Source organism: Mercenaria mercenaria, chromosome 5 (assembly GCF_021730395.1).
Source record: "Mercenaria mercenaria strain notata chromosome 5, MADL_Memer_1, whole genome shotgun sequence".
Classification (NCBI taxonomy): Eukaryota; Metazoa; Mollusca; class Bivalvia; order Venerida; family Veneridae; genus Mercenaria; species Mercenaria mercenaria.
The window spans coordinates 71,226,230-71,247,115 of record NC_069365.1 but is presented as its reverse complement, the minus strand read 5'-3'; the positions used below and the strand labels follow the sequence as shown (position 1 = coordinate 71,247,115).

At 34.9% G+C, this 20,886-nt stretch overlaps 1 protein-coding gene and 1 long non-coding RNA gene across 2 annotated transcripts; both read right to left on the bottom strand.

Annotated features, from left to right (window-relative positions):
• Nucleotides 1-6,238: 6,238 nt before the first annotated feature.
• On the bottom strand, nucleotides 6,239-10,251 carry LOC123557572 (uncharacterized). The gene is made up of 5 exons (XM_045349097.2): nucleotides 10,059-10,251; nucleotides 9,586-9,733; nucleotides 8,909-9,066; nucleotides 8,250-8,345; nucleotides 6,239-7,720 (listed from the first exon to the last, which is right to left on the bottom strand). Exons 2-5 carry the CDS (start codon nucleotides 9,701-9,703, stop codon nucleotides 7,352-7,354), a joined length of 741 nt encoding a protein of 246 aa, XP_045205032.2. The 5' UTR covers nucleotides 9,704-9,733; nucleotides 10,059-10,251; the 3' UTR covers nucleotides 6,239-7,351.
• A 1,665-nt stretch (nucleotides 10,252-11,916) lies between these two features.
• On the bottom strand, nucleotides 11,917-16,272 carry LOC128557501 (uncharacterized). The gene is made up of 2 exons (XR_008371193.1): nucleotides 16,106-16,272; nucleotides 11,917-14,900 (listed from the first exon to the last, which is right to left on the bottom strand). It is a non-coding gene; the product is annotated as an uncharacterized LOC128557501 (long non-coding RNA).
• Between the last annotated feature and the right edge of the window lie 4,614 nt (nucleotides 16,273-20,886).

The following is a 20,886-nucleotide window of genomic DNA, read 5'->3' as shown; positions in this document are numbered from 1 at the left end:
CCTATGACAACGACGATTTCAATCTGCAGCTGCAGGATGAGCAGCTACTATTGAAGTGCGTTACAAAGTCAGAGTTTGGCACGGTTTCAACATTCTATGAAGATGACTTGAACAACCAAATTGAGGCGTTTGAAACGAACTTTGAAAGTGATAAAATGCCGCACAATGTTGCCTTGATGGCTCAGCGTGAACGAAAATGGCTAATTGTAGTGTTGAAGCTTTTAAAACTGTCAGTGTAGAAGCTTTTAAAAATGGCGTCAATATATGCATTCAGTATCTTTTTGGTATTAAGCATCCTTTTTAAAAGTTAATTGTACTGCGCAAAATGGAAGATGGACAAGTTCATTACAGAAATTTAGCAGGGTAAGGTTTAAACAGCCTGAGTGAAGTGGGGTACAAAGTTTAATACTTACTTTTTTTCTGTGGTTGCATTAAGTCATGGGTTAAAGGTTATAAAATTAAGTTTGGAGACCAGTCTGCATTTGGTACAAAGTATAATACTTACTTTTTTCTGTGGTTGCATTAAGTCATGGGTTAAAGGTAATAAAATTAAGTTTGGAGACCAGTCTGCATGTGCAAGCACCTCACTGGTTCATTTTGAAGTCTGTTTTGAAATTGACCAACGAGAAGACTGCGTTTAATATAAGGCTGATCTTCAAATTTAGTTATATGTTTATTTTGTATTACTGTCACAGTGGATGTATTTGCGAATTTTTTAAGAACTCTATTTGCTCTGGTTTTCTTAACAAATTCATTTTGTGACCTAAACATGTTTTGAATATTCATTTTAGATATTTTTCCTTCTTGTCAATCTTCTGGTTGTTTCGAGATCAGTTTAGTTTATTTAATAGGTACATCACTTCACACACCTTGACAGTACACAGCGCTTTATCTACATACATACATATGTGTAATGATTATTTTTATGATAAATCTTGTGTTCAGTTGCATTTGTTCATTTGTGTAATATAATCATCATCTCAGATTCCATTGTTCTATATATAGATCTGATGTCTAGATTTGATTGAAATAATACTGATATAACAAGTTAAAGCATAGCAAAAGTTCCTTCTAGGGCATATTTATATAAATATATAATGATCATCTTGTAAAATTTTGGTTGCAATGTCTGTTGGTCATCAGTGTGTAGAACCCCAGGATCAGACACAAGGACAAGACCATTCTACCTTATTGACATTCCGTATCCATCCTCCCCCCCCCCCCCCCCCGCCCCACCATGTTTAATCAAGGAATCAGTGGCGCATTGGTTAGCAGTTTTGACTGCAACGACAGCGATCCGGCTTCGATTCCCGCACCCGGATCGATTGTCGCTTGTTGCTAATAACCCTACTAGTGTTCAGTGCTGTGTGATTTACTTTACTTGGTACTGTTTCCAACAGTATCGGTCTAAACTGGCTGCTGGGGAGATAAATATGACGCCTGCCGTGGGCTTGGCTGGAAATAAGTTGTTCCATCCATTACAGATGGTGCCTTTCGTCGACTACACATGTTAAGTAGCGCCCCTGGGGCACTACATTTTGCACCAAGGGTGCGTTTATTTCTGTACCAAAATACAAAAAAATAATCTAAAATTTTGAAAAAGAACTATCTTGTTTTATACTGCCAAAAAATGTCAAGTAAGTATTTACGCTAGTTATTTAACATAAATTGTTAAATCCAACAACAAAGTAAATCCGTTACCACTTTCAGTTGAGTAAATTCGGCAATAAGACCTTGACCTGGTCAATCCTGTTAGTATTCCAAGGTTGATTGATTTTACAGAAATATACACAATAACACTAGAACAAAGGTCAAGGAGTTTCATTGAACAGCTTGAAATATTACATCAGCTTTCTGTTGTAATATTATATCAGGTTTCTAGGTCAGCCGCTCAGTCAAGTATAACTTACCAAATTAAAGAGTTCTTTCTCAAGAGAAGGAACAATAAATGTCACATTGTTTTGCATCAAATGTTGTTTAGTTAAATTGATGAATTTGTAAATTAAAAAAAAAATATGACAAAGGGGTTATTTGTTTCTATACAAATGAAATGTAAAATTTTATTATATAACATGCAGTATATAACATGCAGTAATTGGCGAAATCAAACTGCGGATCCATACACCACTCTGGTCAGAATCCTTGCTGTTCGCTAACGCACTATGCTGGTTTTCTCATGGTGCGTCTCAATATATCTGGATACAAATATATGTATAAAAAGTAAAACGGTTTCGTTTCGCCAGTTACATATTTTCGACTTTTTTCTCGGTCTGACTAAAGTTGTAAGTTTGTCTGACTTAATGTCCAGCATTTTTGCCAAGGAGTGATAATTAATGCACCTCTAAAATACACTAGCTGCAGAACTGACATTCTGAGGTGCATCTGTGGTGCATGTTTGTGTTGTTTTCTTTCACAAAAGTCTCATGAAAACCACCGCTATCTGATACGGACTAAATCAGTGTGTATAATAATTCATGACAGACACTGCCCCAAAGCTTTAAAAGGAAATCTTAAAAGCTGAATGATTTGGAGAAAAAGCTTATATTATTTATTCGTAGTAAAACATTTTTTCGATGTAATTTATGTTGTCGTTTTCCTCACAAATAATCAAAACTATTCGTTAAAGACTGAATCAGTGTGTAAGTAAACAATGACTGGCAGTGAAAAAGGATTAATTTTGAAACCAAAGCCTAATATTAAAAAAAATGCAAAAAAAAAAAGTTCTTATAGTTTATATTAACAATTCCTCAGTTGTCACTTTCTTTGTAATATTTTAAACATTGATTAGCAGCCACCATCAGCGCTTTGAGCGCTTTGATTTTTTATATTAACTACCGTTATGAAATTAAGTCTTTCATAGGGCTGAAATTTATTCCACTGCGTACTAAATTAGGGGAGGAGTGCACAAGAACCATAACTCTGTGTTGAATACTTTTCAATCATCTCACTACATTTACATTTAGTTTCCTTGTCCAAAGAATGATTATAAAGACTGACGCCATTTGACACATGAACTATTGTTGAATACCCCATCCCCTTTTCCTCGATCAGAGTATAACCTAAAAGGTAGGGGAGACATTTCAGTGAAATTTGGAATATAGATACGTAACAATAAAATGGAATGTATTTCACAAGAATGACACCTCTATTTGAATTATATTCCATTTTGTGCTTAATGTTTCCTTAATAGTGACTTTGCAAGTACAAGAATTTCAAGAATTCGTTTAAAATGGCAATGACAAAGAATATACAATGCAAAAAATGTAATCTTTCCTAAAGTTAGTGCAGTACTGATTCTCATTTGGCAACGCGATTCAAAAGGAGTCATGTCACACCATGTGTAAGATCATTTTACATAAGGGAACATACATCACTTCCTTGTATAACCTTGTTTAAGCACTGTCTTCAGCTGCAAGGCTGATCGCATTCAGTCATAAGCTAGAAAATTTCTGATTTGGCGGGTTCCTCCGAGAAAATTATGTTCTAGTTCCAAATGGTGGTATTTGTCTGATAAATCAATTCTGTAATGTTTTTTTCCTAAAATAACTTTTTTAATTATAAAGATACATTTGATCATTCTAAGTAAATGGCTAAATTTAATTACAAAATATGATAATATAAACAATCTGAGAGTTTGATTAAAAATCTTACAAAAATTTGGTCAAGATTGCAATTTGAATAAAAGCTGTATGAGAAAACACCAATCAGAAGGGTAAATTCAAATCGAAACAAATAAATTTTAAAAATGTAAAAACTTACAAATGCATATGACGCTTATGAAGAATAAAATTATTACTAGTATCTTGAATCACGTGACCAGATAGTACAATCAAACAGATCTGCATAACTTTTACACGTACATACTTGGTACCAGATATAAAGAGCCCCAAGAAACAAACGTGAATATGTCTTATTTGGAATTGAAACGCGACATAACTTTCTAGCATTTATACCTTTATATTTTATTTCTCCGTCCACTTTTATTACATTTATAAAACTCACGATTTAGAAACTGTTCATCCCGTGTACTGTCGTCCTCATAAATTCTCTCTACTTTTTGTTCAGCAGCCGCACTATTAACTTGTTCCGTCTTATATCCGGAGACAATTTTATGCCCTGTCTCGTCCACTTGTGTGACAATAATTCAACATTTGTCGTCGTTTCGCCGAATTAACAGCAAAGTTTACAAGCCACAGACATATAAAATACAGAACTACCGATGATTGCCAATAACGTCACACTTAATCAAGCCCAGAAATATCTTGCTCCCATGTCTTCTATAGCTATAAAAGCAAGCACTCACACGTAACATGATATCTCCTAAATGTTAATTCAGATATATCTTTAAGCTAGAAAGAAATCACTTTTGCTAAGAAGATTCCTTAATTAAAGAGCTATCTGTGAAAGTTAATACCATGTCATTACAGTAAATTTAGCTATAAGTCAAGTTGTGACTGATCCCATTATCGTACACTAGTACTTTATCTCAGTCGTTTCTAAAAAATCCTGAATAAATAAGTAAACGGCCTGCCAAAGTTAAAACCCGTTTCCTTTTAATCAGTTCATCTCGTCTTTTAGCTTTTTATATTTGACTCCGATTGTCTTGTTTAGTTCATGTCTGTATTTCACCCACTCAACCCCCTCACCCCTCCCCAATTCCCCGTTTCAAAGAAGATCACCGTTGGGGTCGGTCGGTAAGTTATTAGAGAACGTTTCAGAATTTAGTGATCAAACTTTATAACATGATTGCCTGTGGTTAGCAGATGATTTCTATTGTTTAGTGTGTGTGTGTAATTGGGGAAAGGGGGGTGGGGGGGGGGGGGGGGGGGGGGGGAGGTTCTGTAAGTGAAAGGCCAAGGACCTTAAAACTGAAAGCGGGTCCCAATAGCTACAGAGTGCTTTGTTATACAGTCTTCAAAAGCCATAGGGCGATTGCCTGCAGTAGTAGATGTAGGAGTCAGTTTGCCAAGTCAGGATCGCAGTATCCTCTAGTTGAAAATGATTTCTGCTCAAGAACTCAAGTTTTGGAAGTCAGAACGCAAAAGGTCAAGGTCACAGTTACATCGTTACTGTCAATCAATAACTTCAGAATCTGTTGAACTACCGACTTCAATCTTCGTATGGTGATTGCCTGTCGTCAGTAGATGACCAATATTGTTTTTGGGGGGTCAGTAGGCCAAAGAAGTAGTGATATTTATACACTTCAGAGATATTTATATACTGCTAATGGACGCAGCCTATGGATAGCAAAAGTAGCGCCATTTAGATATAGTAGCCAGAACTGACTTTGAGACGAAACACTTCCCGCATATTAAGTAAAGAACGCTTTTGCCTACTGCTTATTAACTTAAAATAATGTTTGCCTGTGGTCAACGGATGAACGCTGCTGTTTTAGGAATTAATAGGTTAAAGGTTAAGTTCAACTGAAAACGGTTTCCAGTCTCTATCTAGGATACTTTTTGGGCGTACGGCCGTTAAAATCTAAACAGTAACTGCCTGTGACCACTGGCCTGGAGAGAATCCTTAGTTTTTGAGAGTCAATACCTCAAAGGTCAAGGTCAAAATGTCACTGAGGTCAATGGTTTTTTATCAACTACTTTGAAACGCTTGTGCCTATAACCATTAAACTTCCTTGAATTATTGCCTGTAGTCCGTAGATGGTGTTTTGGTGTTGTGTACAAGGTCATCAGGTCAATGATTAAGGTTACATCATACATCACTACATTCCCAGTTGCCTCCAACAGGTCATCATGGGAGCGTATGTGTTTTACAAATAAAATTTCTTACATTTGTATTAATTCGTATTATTTTGAATGTGTACTATATGTGAAGTACTTTTGAACTTGAACACGCACGAAAAGGATGTTGTATAAATGTGATAGGATAATAACTGTAATAGTAAGTCCATAGGCAAATGAGCCGCGCCATGAGAAAACCAACATAGTGGCTTTGCGACCATTATGGATCCAGACCAGCCTGCGCATCCGCGCAGTCTGGTCAGGATCCATGCTGTTCGCTATTAGTTTCTCTAATTCCATTAGGCTTTGAAAGCGAACAGCATGGATCCTGACCAGACTGCGCGGATACGCAGGCTGGTCTAGATCCATGCTGGTCGCAAACCCACTATGTTGGGTTTCTCATGGCACGGCTCAAATGAATCTTCTTCGTAATGCAATTCGGTCAATCTGGACCAGAACACAAATACATGTATTTGGTACCATTGTAAAGGGAAACATGATATCTTACATTTTTTTTATTCTATTTTTGCTAGAATGTATGCATACGGGTACATGTAAATGCAAGTAAAAATAAATTCGTTTCGCTGACAACCCAGTGTTCAAGCTGCCATCCAGCCTAGCCGTGTTGGATCCATATATTTTTGGTACCATAAGATAAGAATATTCATGACCTCAAGTTGATAAAATATTTGTGTGTTTGTTTGTCCAAAGCAGGTTTTTGTTTTAATACGTGCTCATGCAATCCTTTTAATAATTTTCGCAATATCAATTTCTCGTTTTTCGAGTACGCCGGTCTTAGCGCTGATAATTGCCTACCTGACTCAGAAATTAAAGTAGAATCAAAGTAGTTCAAATCAGTCATTATATATAAATCTGATTTTTTAAAAAAATGAAATGTTTTCTGCATCAACATTCCATACATCTGACAAAATCCTTTAATATTATTTAAAGGTTTCATAGACCCAAATTTATTTATTTTTTTATTTTTTTTTAAATTTGAACAGGAGTTTACAACAGCATATAGTCAGTTAGATACATTTGATGAGGATTTTCTACATTCGAAGTAAATATCTAAAGGTGAAATATTTTAGTGAAAATAGGCATCTGTTATCTTTAATAAAAAGAAAATTGGCGCCAAAATTAGTTCACGTTTGTAACATGGAATAAGAATACTAAATGTCTTTTATCGATTTATATTGTACATCCTCTTAACCGTTACCCTGCTAAATTTATATAATGAACTTGTCCATCTTTCAGTTTGGACGGTACCATTAACTGTTAAAAGGGTTGCTTACCAAAAAAGATGCTGACTGAATGGCGAACGGTGCAGAGCATGATCAGACTGCACGGATGTGCAGACTGATCTTGGTCTGCACTGGTCGCAAAGGCAGAATCACTTGCCGCCAGCATGCTAAGGGTTAAAATAACATAGATTCAGAATTTATAAAATACATGGATTGACAAATGCTCTTGTGCATTCTAATGTTATTGCATCGAGTGGATAATAAATAATCACAAATGAAAAATCACTCCAGAAAATTCCCAAAGGTTTCGTTCCATACGTTGACCGAAACCTCCGAATTCACGAATCATTCGCCACGGTCTGCAATATGTCATGAGTCGCTATTAACGCGTTCACTCTTATATCCGTATACAACTTTACGTCCTGTCTCGTCTGATTGTGTAACAATAACTCTTCCTTTGTCGTCTTTATCACGTGATTTACACGAAAATTTACGACCCACAGACATATAAAAACACAACAGTACCACTGATATTACTCCAATAGCTGCCAGTAACGTCACTGTTAATAAAGCCAGGAAATATCTCGTTCCCATTTCGTCTGTACAAGAATTTATTTCCAGATCCCCTATTTTATTGGTTGCTTCGTAGCATTCATCTAATTCTCCGTGAGTAAGTACAAACATGGCAACTCCAGTTACAACAACTGTAGATACAGTTAAACCAACCATGGATATGAACTGAAAGGGAACGATTCCTGATAAATAAAATTCCAAGAAATATTTCTCTACCAAAATACTAGAGTAACAACGCTGTAAGACACAGAAAATGCCGAAGGAAAATGCTTGATAAAGTCATAAAATGAAGGTAAAAAGGGAACATAAAAAAACTTCCGACAATACTATTTTATGCTTTGTCGCAAACAATGGACGAAATACCTTTAAACCGTAAATTTCTTTAAACCAACCTCAATCTCTGGTCTGGCTGTTGTTAGGTTTAGAGATGTTCTACTGTATGATCAGGAATATCAATGACATCAATTGTGAACAAGTATTAATTAATGTAGTTAATACACTTTGCGTGACTGATAGGGAAAGTGTACCGGATCAAGACTTTGAACTTTTTGAACCACATTCTTTCTTATTGCAAAGCAAAGCAACAGCATTAGAAGGATATCATAATCGAAAAGTATTCATTTAATGTAAATATCCTGTTGATCATGCACTTTTGACAATATTTGTGTTTTCTTTTATAGAGAAACAAACTTACGCAACATAAAAATGTTCTTGTTGCTCCTACACTATCTAGTAGAATCTTCTTGCTTTCATACCTCAGATACCACACCAAACAGCTTACAAATATTACCTGAAAAGTGTTTCTATTTACAGTAAAATGGGAATAATAAATTAAAAAACAACATCGCTAGCGTATGTTGTGGCAACTTGCTTTATAACATTTTTAGTAATTATTTGGACTATTAGGGTTAAATATCTCTGGTTTTACAGTGAAAAATATCACAAGTTTTAAATGCTGAATATCTTTGATGACGAAAGAAACATGACTTATACGGGATTCAAGAATTTTGATTGGTTATATTGAGAAATGAGGGAGATTGGGATGAAGGGAGTGGAGGTGGAAGGGGGGGGGGGGGGGGGGGATAGGAACTAAATAATAAACTTGGTTTCATATTGGCCTTATTATTGTCTTCCTACAGTCGTATTCAACCTCAGTCCCTCGGTCAAAAAACAAGGCAAATTTGAAAACAATTGATTAATAACATGATTGCATTATTTGACACTATATCAAGCAACCAGTCACCCTTGTAATATCCAGTGTAGAACAAATGTACTATAAAACAGAGATTCGTAACTAGGTACCCAGATCTTTACAGTCGCGACGGAAAAAAGAGATGGCTTTGTTCTGCTTACCATAACACAAACCACTAAGGACGGTTCATAGTCGGATCCTGACATACTGATAGCAGCCGAGGAGGTTATGGCGCAAATCACTGCCACAAATACATTGCCAATACTTATCATGCACGTGTAACGTAACACGCGTTCTCGTGCCTTTTTTGGACGTTGACCTGAAATTAAGAAATATATCTTTATGCAATAGTGACTCCTAAAACCTTCTAATAGCATATGATTCTAAATGTGCGACTATTTGTAATTTTGCGAAACATTTTTATACCCTTTTTGTGTTGAAATCTTAGCAGAAGGAGTATAAATTCACAAAGTATCGTATTTTTTGAATATTAAACAAATTTTCAGCCATATGTTTCGTATCAAATCTTGTTCTCCATGATCTTTGCTCTTCCCATTGTTCGATATAATTTTCTTCATGTGGTCCATATATAAGTTTGAAGTTTTAATGACTAACTCAGACACGTTAATTTTTTTTCATAATCAATGTTAAATATAAACATATTAACATGTCATAATTTGTTTCAAGGTAAACGTACATTTTTTTCGATGATGACTTCTCATATGACACCATGCAGTGCTGGTTTTTCCTAGAAGCGGACTCGAGAGTGGTTCAAATAAGCTTTTATTACAATTGAGCTAAAATAAATTAGTATTAAACACTGATAAACTAAAAGTACTTTTTATTTCCGGGTGTAACTCAACAGTTTCCGGGTTGTATGTCACCATTGGGTACATCACAACATCTGTCTCATCTATCTCCATGGGCTCTTCTTGCATTGCAGTATACCGGTCCATTTCTTTTGCAGTCTTTTTTTTGAAAACAATCTAAATTGAAAAACAAAAGAAAAAGATATTTATACGTTATATTGCCTTCTAACATGGCTCGAATTCAATAAAACCTATCTTGATAGAACAACCAATTTGTTAAAGCAAGTTATTGACAACGCAGATATTAGGGAAGTTATTTTATTGAACGCCATAAACAAACTATAACTCGTGTTAAAGAAATACGTCCAACACTCAGACAAATATGATAAATTATTTGTCAACTATAAAAATAAATACAAGTATTCGGCTCAGTGAATATATCGTCGGTGGTTATGTCTTATCTCATCTAAAGAGGTTAACAAATATAAATAATTATACCTACCTTTATTTATACAGGTTCAATCTATATACATGTAACAGAGTAAGAAACACGAAAAATATTATCTAAGTAAAGTATTCATTATTCAAATTCGTCCGCAATGTATCCCCGTAACATTCATTTTAAATTTCCACTGGCATTTGAATGTTTACAAACCATCCTACATGTAAAGTCACGTATTAAGCAAAGTTGTAGTTTAAGTATGTACACCTAGGTCAAGGTCTTCTACATTTATGTTTATAAATCTTAGCTATTTAAAGCTATGATAACAATATTTCTTAAACTGGGCATGCGACGGGTTGAATTACCGCTTTAATTTAAGGTTTTGTTGGGTTTAACGTCACACCGACACAATTATAGGTCCATATTTCTGATGGCGGAGGAAGTCCGTGCATTATTTCATCATGAGCGAGCACCTGGGTAGAACCACCGGCCTTCGGTATGCTAGCTTGATGGCTTCCTTTTATGAGCAGTTCAAAGCCTCAATCGAGTAATGCTCGAACACATATCGGTGAAGTGCTCGCAATCATAACCATTCGGGTAAATTTTTCTTACATGTAAACGATACAGTTGGCAATTTTCAACACCAGTAATGAAAAAAAAAAAAAAAAAAAAAAAAAAAAAAAAAAAAAAAAAAACAGATGCTACATTTAACTAACGTAAGTATAATTTAGGTCCATTAAGGATTTTGAACTTCATTTTTTTTTTAATTTTATGAATGTTTAAATGTGTATGTTGTTTTTATGCTAACTAGGATGTCCTAAAAGATCGACATATCACGTCAAACTTACAAAAAATTTAGTGTTCAAAAGGGCTCAAATGTACAATTAGAAATACCACATTTAGATTATTTTTGATGCTAATACTAAGGTATTTTGAAAAATAAAATTGTGCCCATTACAAGCCTTAGACTTGTTTAAAAGGATGCGTAAAATGAATTCAATTGTATCATATTTTAATACAAATTAAGAAACATACCTTGTGATGGATAAGGTTATCAAAGAGTAACTACTATTACTTTGAAACTAAATCATAACAAGCGCTTGTGTCAGCAATAACGTACAATTTATTTATCTATTTATTTGGGTTTTACGGCGCACCAACACAGTATAGGTTATATGGCGCCAAATAGGACTACAAATTTTGGTTTCATATCTCATTTACATCAAAATAAAAACATGAGGTATGGAATCAAAACTTGCATACCTGCTGGAATCACAGAGTTACAGCAAAACCAAGTGTTAAGACCCTATTAGTCGCCTCTTACGATCATGCAAGGGTAAGGCAGGGATTCCAATTCTTTTTATACACAGATCGTCCCAGAACCACATGGGGCAAAGACACTTTGACGTTGACCTGTTCTTTGCTCCACACGAAATGCAACTCGAATCACCAAGGTCCCGATTTTATATAGCGACTTTTCGTGATCAGCACGTTCTAAGGCGCTATATATAGCACAAAGGCAGCCACTCAGTGCGCCAAATTCATCTTCTGCTAGTACAGACACAGAGTGGTCTGACCTAAGGGATAGAGCGAGAGAAGGTCCCCAGAACAGAGACAGAAATCCTTATAGATACAGGCCTGTTCGAATTATTTATCCTAGTTTTGCCTGTTCCAATTATTTAGTGTTGTTCTTTCAAGTGCTCGGTGTATAGCACCGATATTCCCGGGAAGAACCAGTGCTGGTCTCTTAGCTAGGTGGGACACACCCAAGAGCATCTCGGGAAATTCCATTGCCTGGACCAGCATTTGAACCCTGACTTCTGAATAGACAGTCAAACGTGTTACCACTTGGCCACTGGGCCTCCTATCGTACCAAACTTGGTAGCGAGATGAAAAACACAAACACAAACTGTTCGCACACTTTCCAACCTTTCAACATTTTATTCACTATTGAATAAACAACAACAAAGGAATAAAATCTACAATATAGCCCCGTCAGTATATAATCAAAGCATTATAAATCAGATGTTTGACAGAGTTCCGACGGAAGCATGGTACACTTTGAGAATGCGAGAATGTAAAACATATAGTTCAGAACTTCAACAAATAAAAAACAAAACAGCAAAAAGAAAATCAAAGTGTTAGTCAACAAGTTTTTTTCTTACTTTTATATTAAGTCTAGTTTGCAACAAGAAAAAATTGTATAAAAGTTATTTGTCAGTCAGTTACGAAACGGCTTGACTTGCTTTGTTTGGTTCTCTCTAGAAATGTAGAAACATAATCATATTAGTTACATTACAATATCCGAGAACTATACAAAGAGTCTTTAGGTTAAAGAACACCAATTGTTTTCCAATAGACTTCCATTATATCATTATTATACGTGTACGGCCGTCCATAAATTGAAACATATACATGTACATCAAATCACATTTTTTCCCCAAGAACTATCTCAAGCCTGACGAAAAATAGATGAATAGTGATACTTTATTTAAGTAATTTTCATGTGAATGAGATGACCCTCTGTTTACATCGTTGTCATGGCGTGGGTAATTCCTTTTATAAAACTTTTTCTTAATACACATAAAATGTAGCAAATTTTGTACAAATGTATAATACAATACTGTAAATGCAGTAAAAAAATAAATTTTGAAAAAAAAATCACTTCTTGGGTTTGTTTACATGACTGACCTTTCAGAACGGACAAACATTACCACATTCTCAGGTATACGCTTACTTTATTCCCAGTAAGTTCCCTATTTTTAACTGGTGGTCACTGACCTATAAAAAGATACAATGTTGCTTTTTATTAAATCATCATACAATCTCTAAATGTATCGTTTTCATAGATAGTGACTTTATGAATCCGGTATATTTTTCATTTATCATTCCTTTTCTTGGTAACTGTCGACAGTTTTTAACATTCATAACAGAAGTTGACAAATCATATTCTGCAATACTTCATATAGCTTCCCATTATGTTTCCTAACTTTGCTAGAGTCTCATCTACCGGTAACTCATTTCGTCTTTGTATTATAGCTCTCAAATTGGTCAGCCACTTGATTTTCTTATAAATATTTCTTTTTAAATGCCAAAAGATTGAAAAGCTACTTTTTGGCCATCCGGATATTTATTTTCAACGATTTTGCTGAAATAAGTATCGGACTGACTGTGAGCCGTTTTAGTTTCTCAGCTATCATTGTTACATGATAATCGCATGGCATTTGGAATTATTAGTAACTGTTTAATCAAGGCTTTGAAAAACCTGATGAGGCGGAAAAGTTGTCATGCAGGGAAATGTGGCATTTCATAAAACAACAGCGATTGTTGCGTGACCGAGCCCAACAGATGGAAGTCGCCAACATATCCCGAGGACTTCCGAAATTGTTAATACACAAAAAGGTAATGTCGCCTTTTTTATTAAACCGTCATACAATATCTAAATGTATCGTTTTCATAGGTGGTGGCTCGATGAATCCAGTATAATTTTCATTTATCATTCCCGTTCTTGGTAATTGTCGACAGTTTTTAACATCCATAACAGGAGTTGACAAATCAACGATTTAACAGTTATTACCGATCTAAAGCATATCGTTTGATAATCCGGTAAACAGGAGCACAATTTTGAAAATAATAAATCTTTGTACTGCTGAGGTGATTCGAGTACAGGAGCGAGCTGACCTCCAATCCTTTATACGAATTTTATGAAAATTGAATAAACATATCGGTTAGTACTGCACTCATTCGTTGATTTGTTTCCTAAAAATGTACAAGTTGCGTGCATTTCAATATAGTACAGGAGCGAGTTGACCTCAAAAACTTTATACGAATTTTGTGAAAACTGAATAAACATATCGGTTAGTATACTGCACTGACTCGTTGATTTGTTTACTAAAAATGTACAAGTTGCGTGCATTTCAATATAGTACAGGAGCGAGTTGACCTCCAAAACTTTATACGAATTTTGTGAAAATTGAATAAACATATCGGTTAGTACTGCACTGACTCGTTGATTTGTTTCCTAAAAATGTACAAGTTGCGTGCATTTTAATATACAGTATTCAAGGTTATCGGCGTAAGTTTTCTAAAGAGAAAACAAGGGGAGTAAGCGAGTAAACCTATAGATAGGGATATCTGTGGGTGGGATTTCAGTGTGCTGGGGTCCGGATCCAATTTAATATTATGCTGAAAAATACGTCATTCGACGGTGATAATTTTTAAAAAATGTTCGTAAATAGACAGTGTTAATGTTTTCAAATATACGACACTCGACGATGATAATGTTTGCCTGTATGTGTCATAAGGTGGTGAGAACTTTTCCAAATATGCTTCTCTCGACGGCGATAGCTTTTCCAAACATGCGTGTCTCGGCGGTAATAATTTTTCCAAATATGCGTCTCTTGGCGGTGATAACGTTTCGCAATATGCGTACCTCGACGGTAATAACTTATCCAAATTTGCGTTTCCCGGAGGTGATAACTTTTCACAATATACGTCTCTTGGCGGTGAGAACGTTTCTCAATAGACGTCACTCGGCGATGAAGACGCTTCTCGATAGGCATCACTCGGTGGTGAAGACGCTTCTCGATAGGCGTCACTCGGCGGTGTTCATGTTTCTCAGTCGGCATCACCTGATTATCGTGATGATATTTGCCAATATACGTTACTTGATAGTAACAACTTTTCCCAATATATACGTCAGTTGAAACTAGTACCGTTTAGATTTTTGCCAAAATCCGTCACTTTTCAGTCATAACGCTTCAGTATGTGTCACCCGACGTTTCCCAATATGCGCCAGGTTTTCATCTGACACTGTCGCTGAATCTCAACGTGTGCGTGAGTTCTGTTGAGGAAGAAGATGATTCCCATGTGTCAGTCAATGCAACATCTTTTTCAAGTTATCTGAAAAACATCATTTATTAATGTCGTCGTTCCTTGTGGGATAGATTCTGACGCAGTCCCTTTTTCAAACAGAATTGCAAAATTAAACAAATATTTTTTTTCCGAAATAGCTTATGCAGAATGCTAGACCAGGTGAAAAAAAACCCCGAAAATATAATTAGACAGTGTCATTTTACAAACATTGAACATTTGTTATGTGGCCCTTTTCAACGTGAATCGGAATTCTTGCAAAACAATCACAAAAGCTGCATCCTATTTTCCTGTTTGATTTCCTAACTTGATTTTTTTCAAACAATTTCTTGTCAACATTTTTTGTTAAGTCATATCGACACAGTTCATGTTATAAAACAACCCGCAAGCTTATAATAGTGGAGGAATACCTCAGATGCCCGTCCGGGCATTATTTTCTATTTAGATTTATAATTGGTTCGTACAAATGTTGACAAAAACTTCATGTAGGATTACAAGATATTATAGCTTACTCTCTATATCTAATATCCCCATCCACAAATTTTGATGTCTACATAAATTCTTATATTCGATGTCAATATAATAGTTATTATAATAGTACTTTTAAGTTAGTCTTTTTTTTTGCCTTGAGGCGCTTGCGCAGCCTGGCAAAATCTAGGAGAGCCGAATGCATCATTATAATCAGGGGACTGCTTTAATGACCATTATCTACTTCCGGTGGTATATCATCAAAAGTGAACTATGATTTCAGATTAATAGAACTGAAAACTCGTTTGTTGATTAACTTTATGACGTATAGAGCGTCGAGACGCCACCATTACATCATTGTTAATTGATTTTTTTTCGTATCCAGTGGGAGTTGAAAGAGAATTTTGTATTCGTCGGCAAAACTACATCTCTTTCTCTGATGTCTATTTATAACTTCTGACCTCATGTAAATAGGGTCCCAATCCCCATTTTCCAAACAGTAGAATAAATTATGAATAACGGAATTTCATTAATAGTATTCCAACATTATATTTACCTCCGAAATAGCCGAGTGAATTATATTTATTAAAATATTTCATTACTACAGTAAAAAAAAATGTTAGAGTTGCCCAAGCATGTTTATTAACCTTGACTAAACTTTGCTTTCTTTTACTGAAGTAAATTAATATTTATGTAACATTTGCACCTTGAAAATAAATAGTTAAATTACGTCACTAAAGATGGAATAATATAAAAAAAATAATTACCTGCGTGTAGATGCAATATAGAACCGTTTTAAATATAAAGCCTTATCCATTTGACACGCCCTAGAGTATTCGTGACCCTAAACGGGGTAAAGTTACACGAGTCACAGATCAAGTTTCTGTCGGCTCGACTACCAATTTTTTAAAACAAAAGAAAACCAGACATTCAATCTGTTTCAACAAACAACCCTATAATTCTCTTTTACATAGACCTATAATTTTGATTGTGTAAGTAATAGAATAAAAATGTCAAATAAAGGGTAAATTTGCACCCTTTTGTGAGCAGACAGATTGCATAGAAAACAAGGATTAGATCTTATTGTAAGCGATGATATCCTCACGTGACTAAATATTGGTGAAAGCTAAACTATTTTTGCAAGAAGAGTTTATTTTTTAACAGACAATGCATAAGACAAATCAAAGAAAGCCTTTCATCTTATAACATAAGGGACTTAAAGAAATTTTAACACTCGGAAAAAAAAATATTTGTCTTTGATAACTTCTGATACATTTGCAACAGGAAAAGATTTTAAAGGTACTCCGATAGAACTTTCAAATGTGTGTGTTAAGGGGTCATGTCGTTTTCTCTAGTTCTTTTTTTCAAAATCTGCGTACTAATAGGTAGGTCGGCAGCGTTAAACTCATTTTAGCTGCTCAACAACTTCAGTTATTCAAGAAATAATAAGGATCAAAATTAGGTTTATTGTAGAATAACCCGAGTTTGGAGTTTTTATGCGCAGAAATATATCACGAAGACCGAAGACCTGAGTGATAGATTTCTACGCATAAGAACGATAAACGAGGGTTATTCTGCGATAAACCTTATTTAGATACTTATTATTTCGATTCTAACACGACTTATTTCAAATAACTTTAGACGAGAATCAAAGGAGTATTTTCATCAAACGTAAATTACGTCTGCGTGCTAGGCCGCAGCATAGCCAAAATTACTGTGCGCTCGCAGCATAGTTCAAGGTCGGTTTATAGCAGAATAACTCGAGATAGATTTTGCTCTATAAGTATGTAGGTTATTAGCTGGCCGTGTTAGAATGTGTTATAAGATTTTACTGGTTGTGTAATAGTTACCGCTTATAAGCTCAAGTTGAGGAACTGAAATTACGAACAAAATATAGTCTATAGAAAACTTCTACCAAAGTTTAGAATTGCACATGGTGCTAGTGGAGATATTTTCGCTAAAATTCAAAAAGAAGAAGATTAGGTACCTGGTATATCCATCGGGTAGCCCTACAGGGTCATATGGTTAAGATGACCGGGCAGCGTTTGCTCATAAAAACATCACGTTTTCGACCTAGTTTGAGCCCATAATTATGGCAAGGAAAATATAGACATACCCTACCTGAACATGTAGTAATGAGTCTGGCCAAGATTGGGTACCTGGATAGATCTAGATTTTGAGGAGAGGTCATAGAAGGTGACAAGGAAGTATTCAAAAATAGAATATTTCACTATTTTGACCATATCTGGAAGGTTTTCGACCTAGTTCAAGCCCCTACCACCTGAGCATACTATACATGTAAATGAAGGTATATATCCTGGATACAGTTTCTCTACTGGCTATCGGGTAGGTCATACATTGATGATGTATGGTAGTATATGTTCAAGTCGCTTCATGTTGGTGTGTTGATAGATGATTCCACTTCGAAGAGTCAAACGTCGTCCATTACATTTTTTGGCCTTTGACAGACTTTCAAATTTTGCCGATAAAAGGGCAAGATACGAAGTCGAAATGTTGTGTTATTAACTCGAAATTTCGAGTTATTTAACTTGAATTTTCGACTCATTAACTCAGACTTTCGACTTATAAACTCGAAATGTCGAGTTAAATTTCTCGAAAGTTTGAGTTAGTAACCCAAAATTTGGTGTAAGTATCTCGAAATTTCGATTTAATAAATAAAACGCACCTGGCACTTATGCTTTTCCGTAGTATATATTGTATTTGTACAGAAAAGAAGTGTCAGTTCATAACATAATTTAGAATAATGTGACTTTTAGCCATTGCATGAGGGGCAATATAGTCAAGAACTAGTTCACTGTAACACAAAATAGAAACAAAACAGTGACAACTCATTAACTTGAGCTTCTATTGAAACATTTCAATATAACTTGGTAGTTTATAATAAAATAAATGATGCATGTCATACCGGAAAACTGGGCGAAAGTCAATGTCACTGTTACTAAGAATAGAAAAGCAGTGTCAGCTCGCTTAATAACTCAATAACTTAGGTTTGCTCAAGTTAGTTTTAACTGAATCGAATGAAACTTAGGTTGAACGCAGTTTATGGCAATACCACGACAGTAAATTAACATTGGGTCGGTTAGGCTAAGGTCACAGTAACTAAAATGTCCGGTCAATGACCCCAGTTATGATTAAAGACTTTGAATAAATGAAGGCCACCAATGTAATGATAGTGTAAATGTGCTCATAACTGGAAACAGAAAAAAAGTCAGTGTCCGCACAAATAATTCCAGCCACTATAAAGATAAATCAAACGAAACATAGCTAAAGGTTGCTTTAGGCCGAACGTTTTTATCTTCCCATTCCAAAATGCTCCATTTTCAGATTAAGACAAATGTGCCACACAAAACAATGCGGATATAAATGGATATTTCCAATTCAGAAAACAAAAAGGACGATTTTGTAACATGTATTACACAATAAAATATATGATATGTAGATTAATATAGGTTGATAATATAGAAATAATTAGCACTAAAATATTGCCTCGTCAAACTAACACACAGCTAATACACAAATCAACTACATACATATTGCACCAAAGACCGTATAAATGTAACTTTCTGTCAAATTATTTTAGAACACTTCTAAAAAAGTTCGATTCCTGAGGTGAAAGTTAGTAAAAACAATCGCCACTTTCCGTTCAATTCCTTATTCTCCAAATGCGATTTCGGAATTCTCCGGGTGTTATATAAAGTCCATATTCTCAACGGTTATAACCGAAGGATATCGAAATAGAACACTGGAATACGTCATCGAACGGAAATTGCCGAATGTTAATACGAATCCGCTACCTTAAATATAATGTAAAAATGGCCTTTAGTATAAACTTATTGGAAACACGATGCTTGCGAAATTACGGTGCCCCTAAAGTGACATGTTACGCTCTTTTTTCTACTTAGGTAATGTGATACTTTTTTTATTTCGTTTAAACGAATTAGTTATTTCGTTTAAACGAAACAGTTATTTCGTTAAAACGAAATCATTTCGTTTAAAAGAAATAGTTATTTCGTTTAAACGAAATCATTTCGTTTAAACGAAATAAAAAAAGTCTCACATTACCTAAGTGGAAAAAAAGTGCATAACATGTCACTTTAGGGGCGCCGTACGAAATACCCTTGTATAGTACAAAAACAGTAACTGTTCCTTAACGAAAAGTTCACTTGAGGCATTTTGAAATGTTGGATAAACTCAACATTCATTTCGAATTAGAAACCGTAGTTTCATTTTTTTTTGTTATTCAAATTACGCGTATAAGAAAATTATGGAACTAAAGTCTGTTCCACTTATTACGTTTACCTCGTTTCTGAATTATCAGTATCGGTAAAATCGTCCAAAAAACATAGTTATATCCCATACATCAATATCTCTAGACCTTTTTTCATATTTTTAATAAAGTGTATATTAAAGAAATAATCTTGGATTTTTCTTTTTTCCCCATAGACCGTAATGCTATATGACGTTACGTCGACTTTCCAATATGGCGGCGCCCGTAGCGCAATAAACTAGGGGTTAACTCAAAATTAAAATGCCCGAGTTAATATTTGAAAAGACTGTGTTTGTTATTGTATTATGTTAATTCTTGGGGGAATTCGTGACATGCCACCTCAAAATGAAAAATAAATAAGTAAATAAAATAAATAAATAAGAAAATAGAAAGAAACAAACACAAAAAAAACAAGGTGATTTCTAAAAAAAAAACAAATGTGCGTGCGAACGTCTCGTTATTTTGATAACACATGGGCATTATTCTTATATGAATAATTTTTCTGTCACTGAAACTCGAATGAAAAATATTATAAATACAGACATTTCAGAGTCTGTCACGGACGTACAGGCACAATATAAAAATTCGAGCTCTAAAGCATGCATTTTCATTTTGTTGTAGTGCATTTTGTTTACAATTACATGAAAGTTTCAACATAGTACTTAAAGGTGCAAAATAAAGACAAATGAATAGACATAAATCTTAAAAAAAGACTACACATTTTGAAATATAGTACTAAACATTACGATAGCCGTGCAATATTCCCTTGAAATCAACACATGTACAGAGAAACAAATGATTGTTTCTGTATTTTCTTAGACTGACATGGGGGGTCATTTTGTCCTACTTTCGTGTTTATCGCTTTTCCGTAATCGGTCGGAAATTCTTCGGGATCACGTGATTTTAAAATTGTTTCAAACGAATATCCATTTAAGACGCGCAACAAAATAACTGTGGGCGCTTTTGTTTGTAACAACTCAGTTCGGTTTCAAACCGGTTTGCCAAACTTTCGATTTGTTTTGTAAAACTGGTTTTGATCTGGAAAAGGTTTGTGTCATTTGTTTTAAAAAACCGCTAACCGGTTTGTCAAACCGACCAAACTGCCTCTGGAGGCGGTTTGTTCGGTTTGTTGTATCCGAAATTTATTGCAGTTCGAGAAAAAATGGCGGACCGTGTGGACCAAAATGGAAACGAGTAAGGAAAAAAAAATAAGAATTTGTTCATTTCTAGAGAAAACCCGTGGTAATCTTTATGCTCAGC

Coding starts and splice junctions, on each gene's coding strand:
- LOC123557572 (XM_045349097.2), bottom strand. CDS start 9,703: ATGGACCGGTATACTGCAATGCAAGAAGAGCCCATGGAGATAGATGAG. Junction 9,067..9,585: donor GTTACACCCGGAAATAAAAA/GTACTTTTAGTT, acceptor TCTTAATTTCAG/GTCAACGTCCAAAAAAGGCA. Junction 7,721..8,249: donor CAAGAACATTTTTATGTTGC/GTAAGTTTGTTT, acceptor GTTCCCTTTCAG/TTCATATCCATGGTTGGTTT.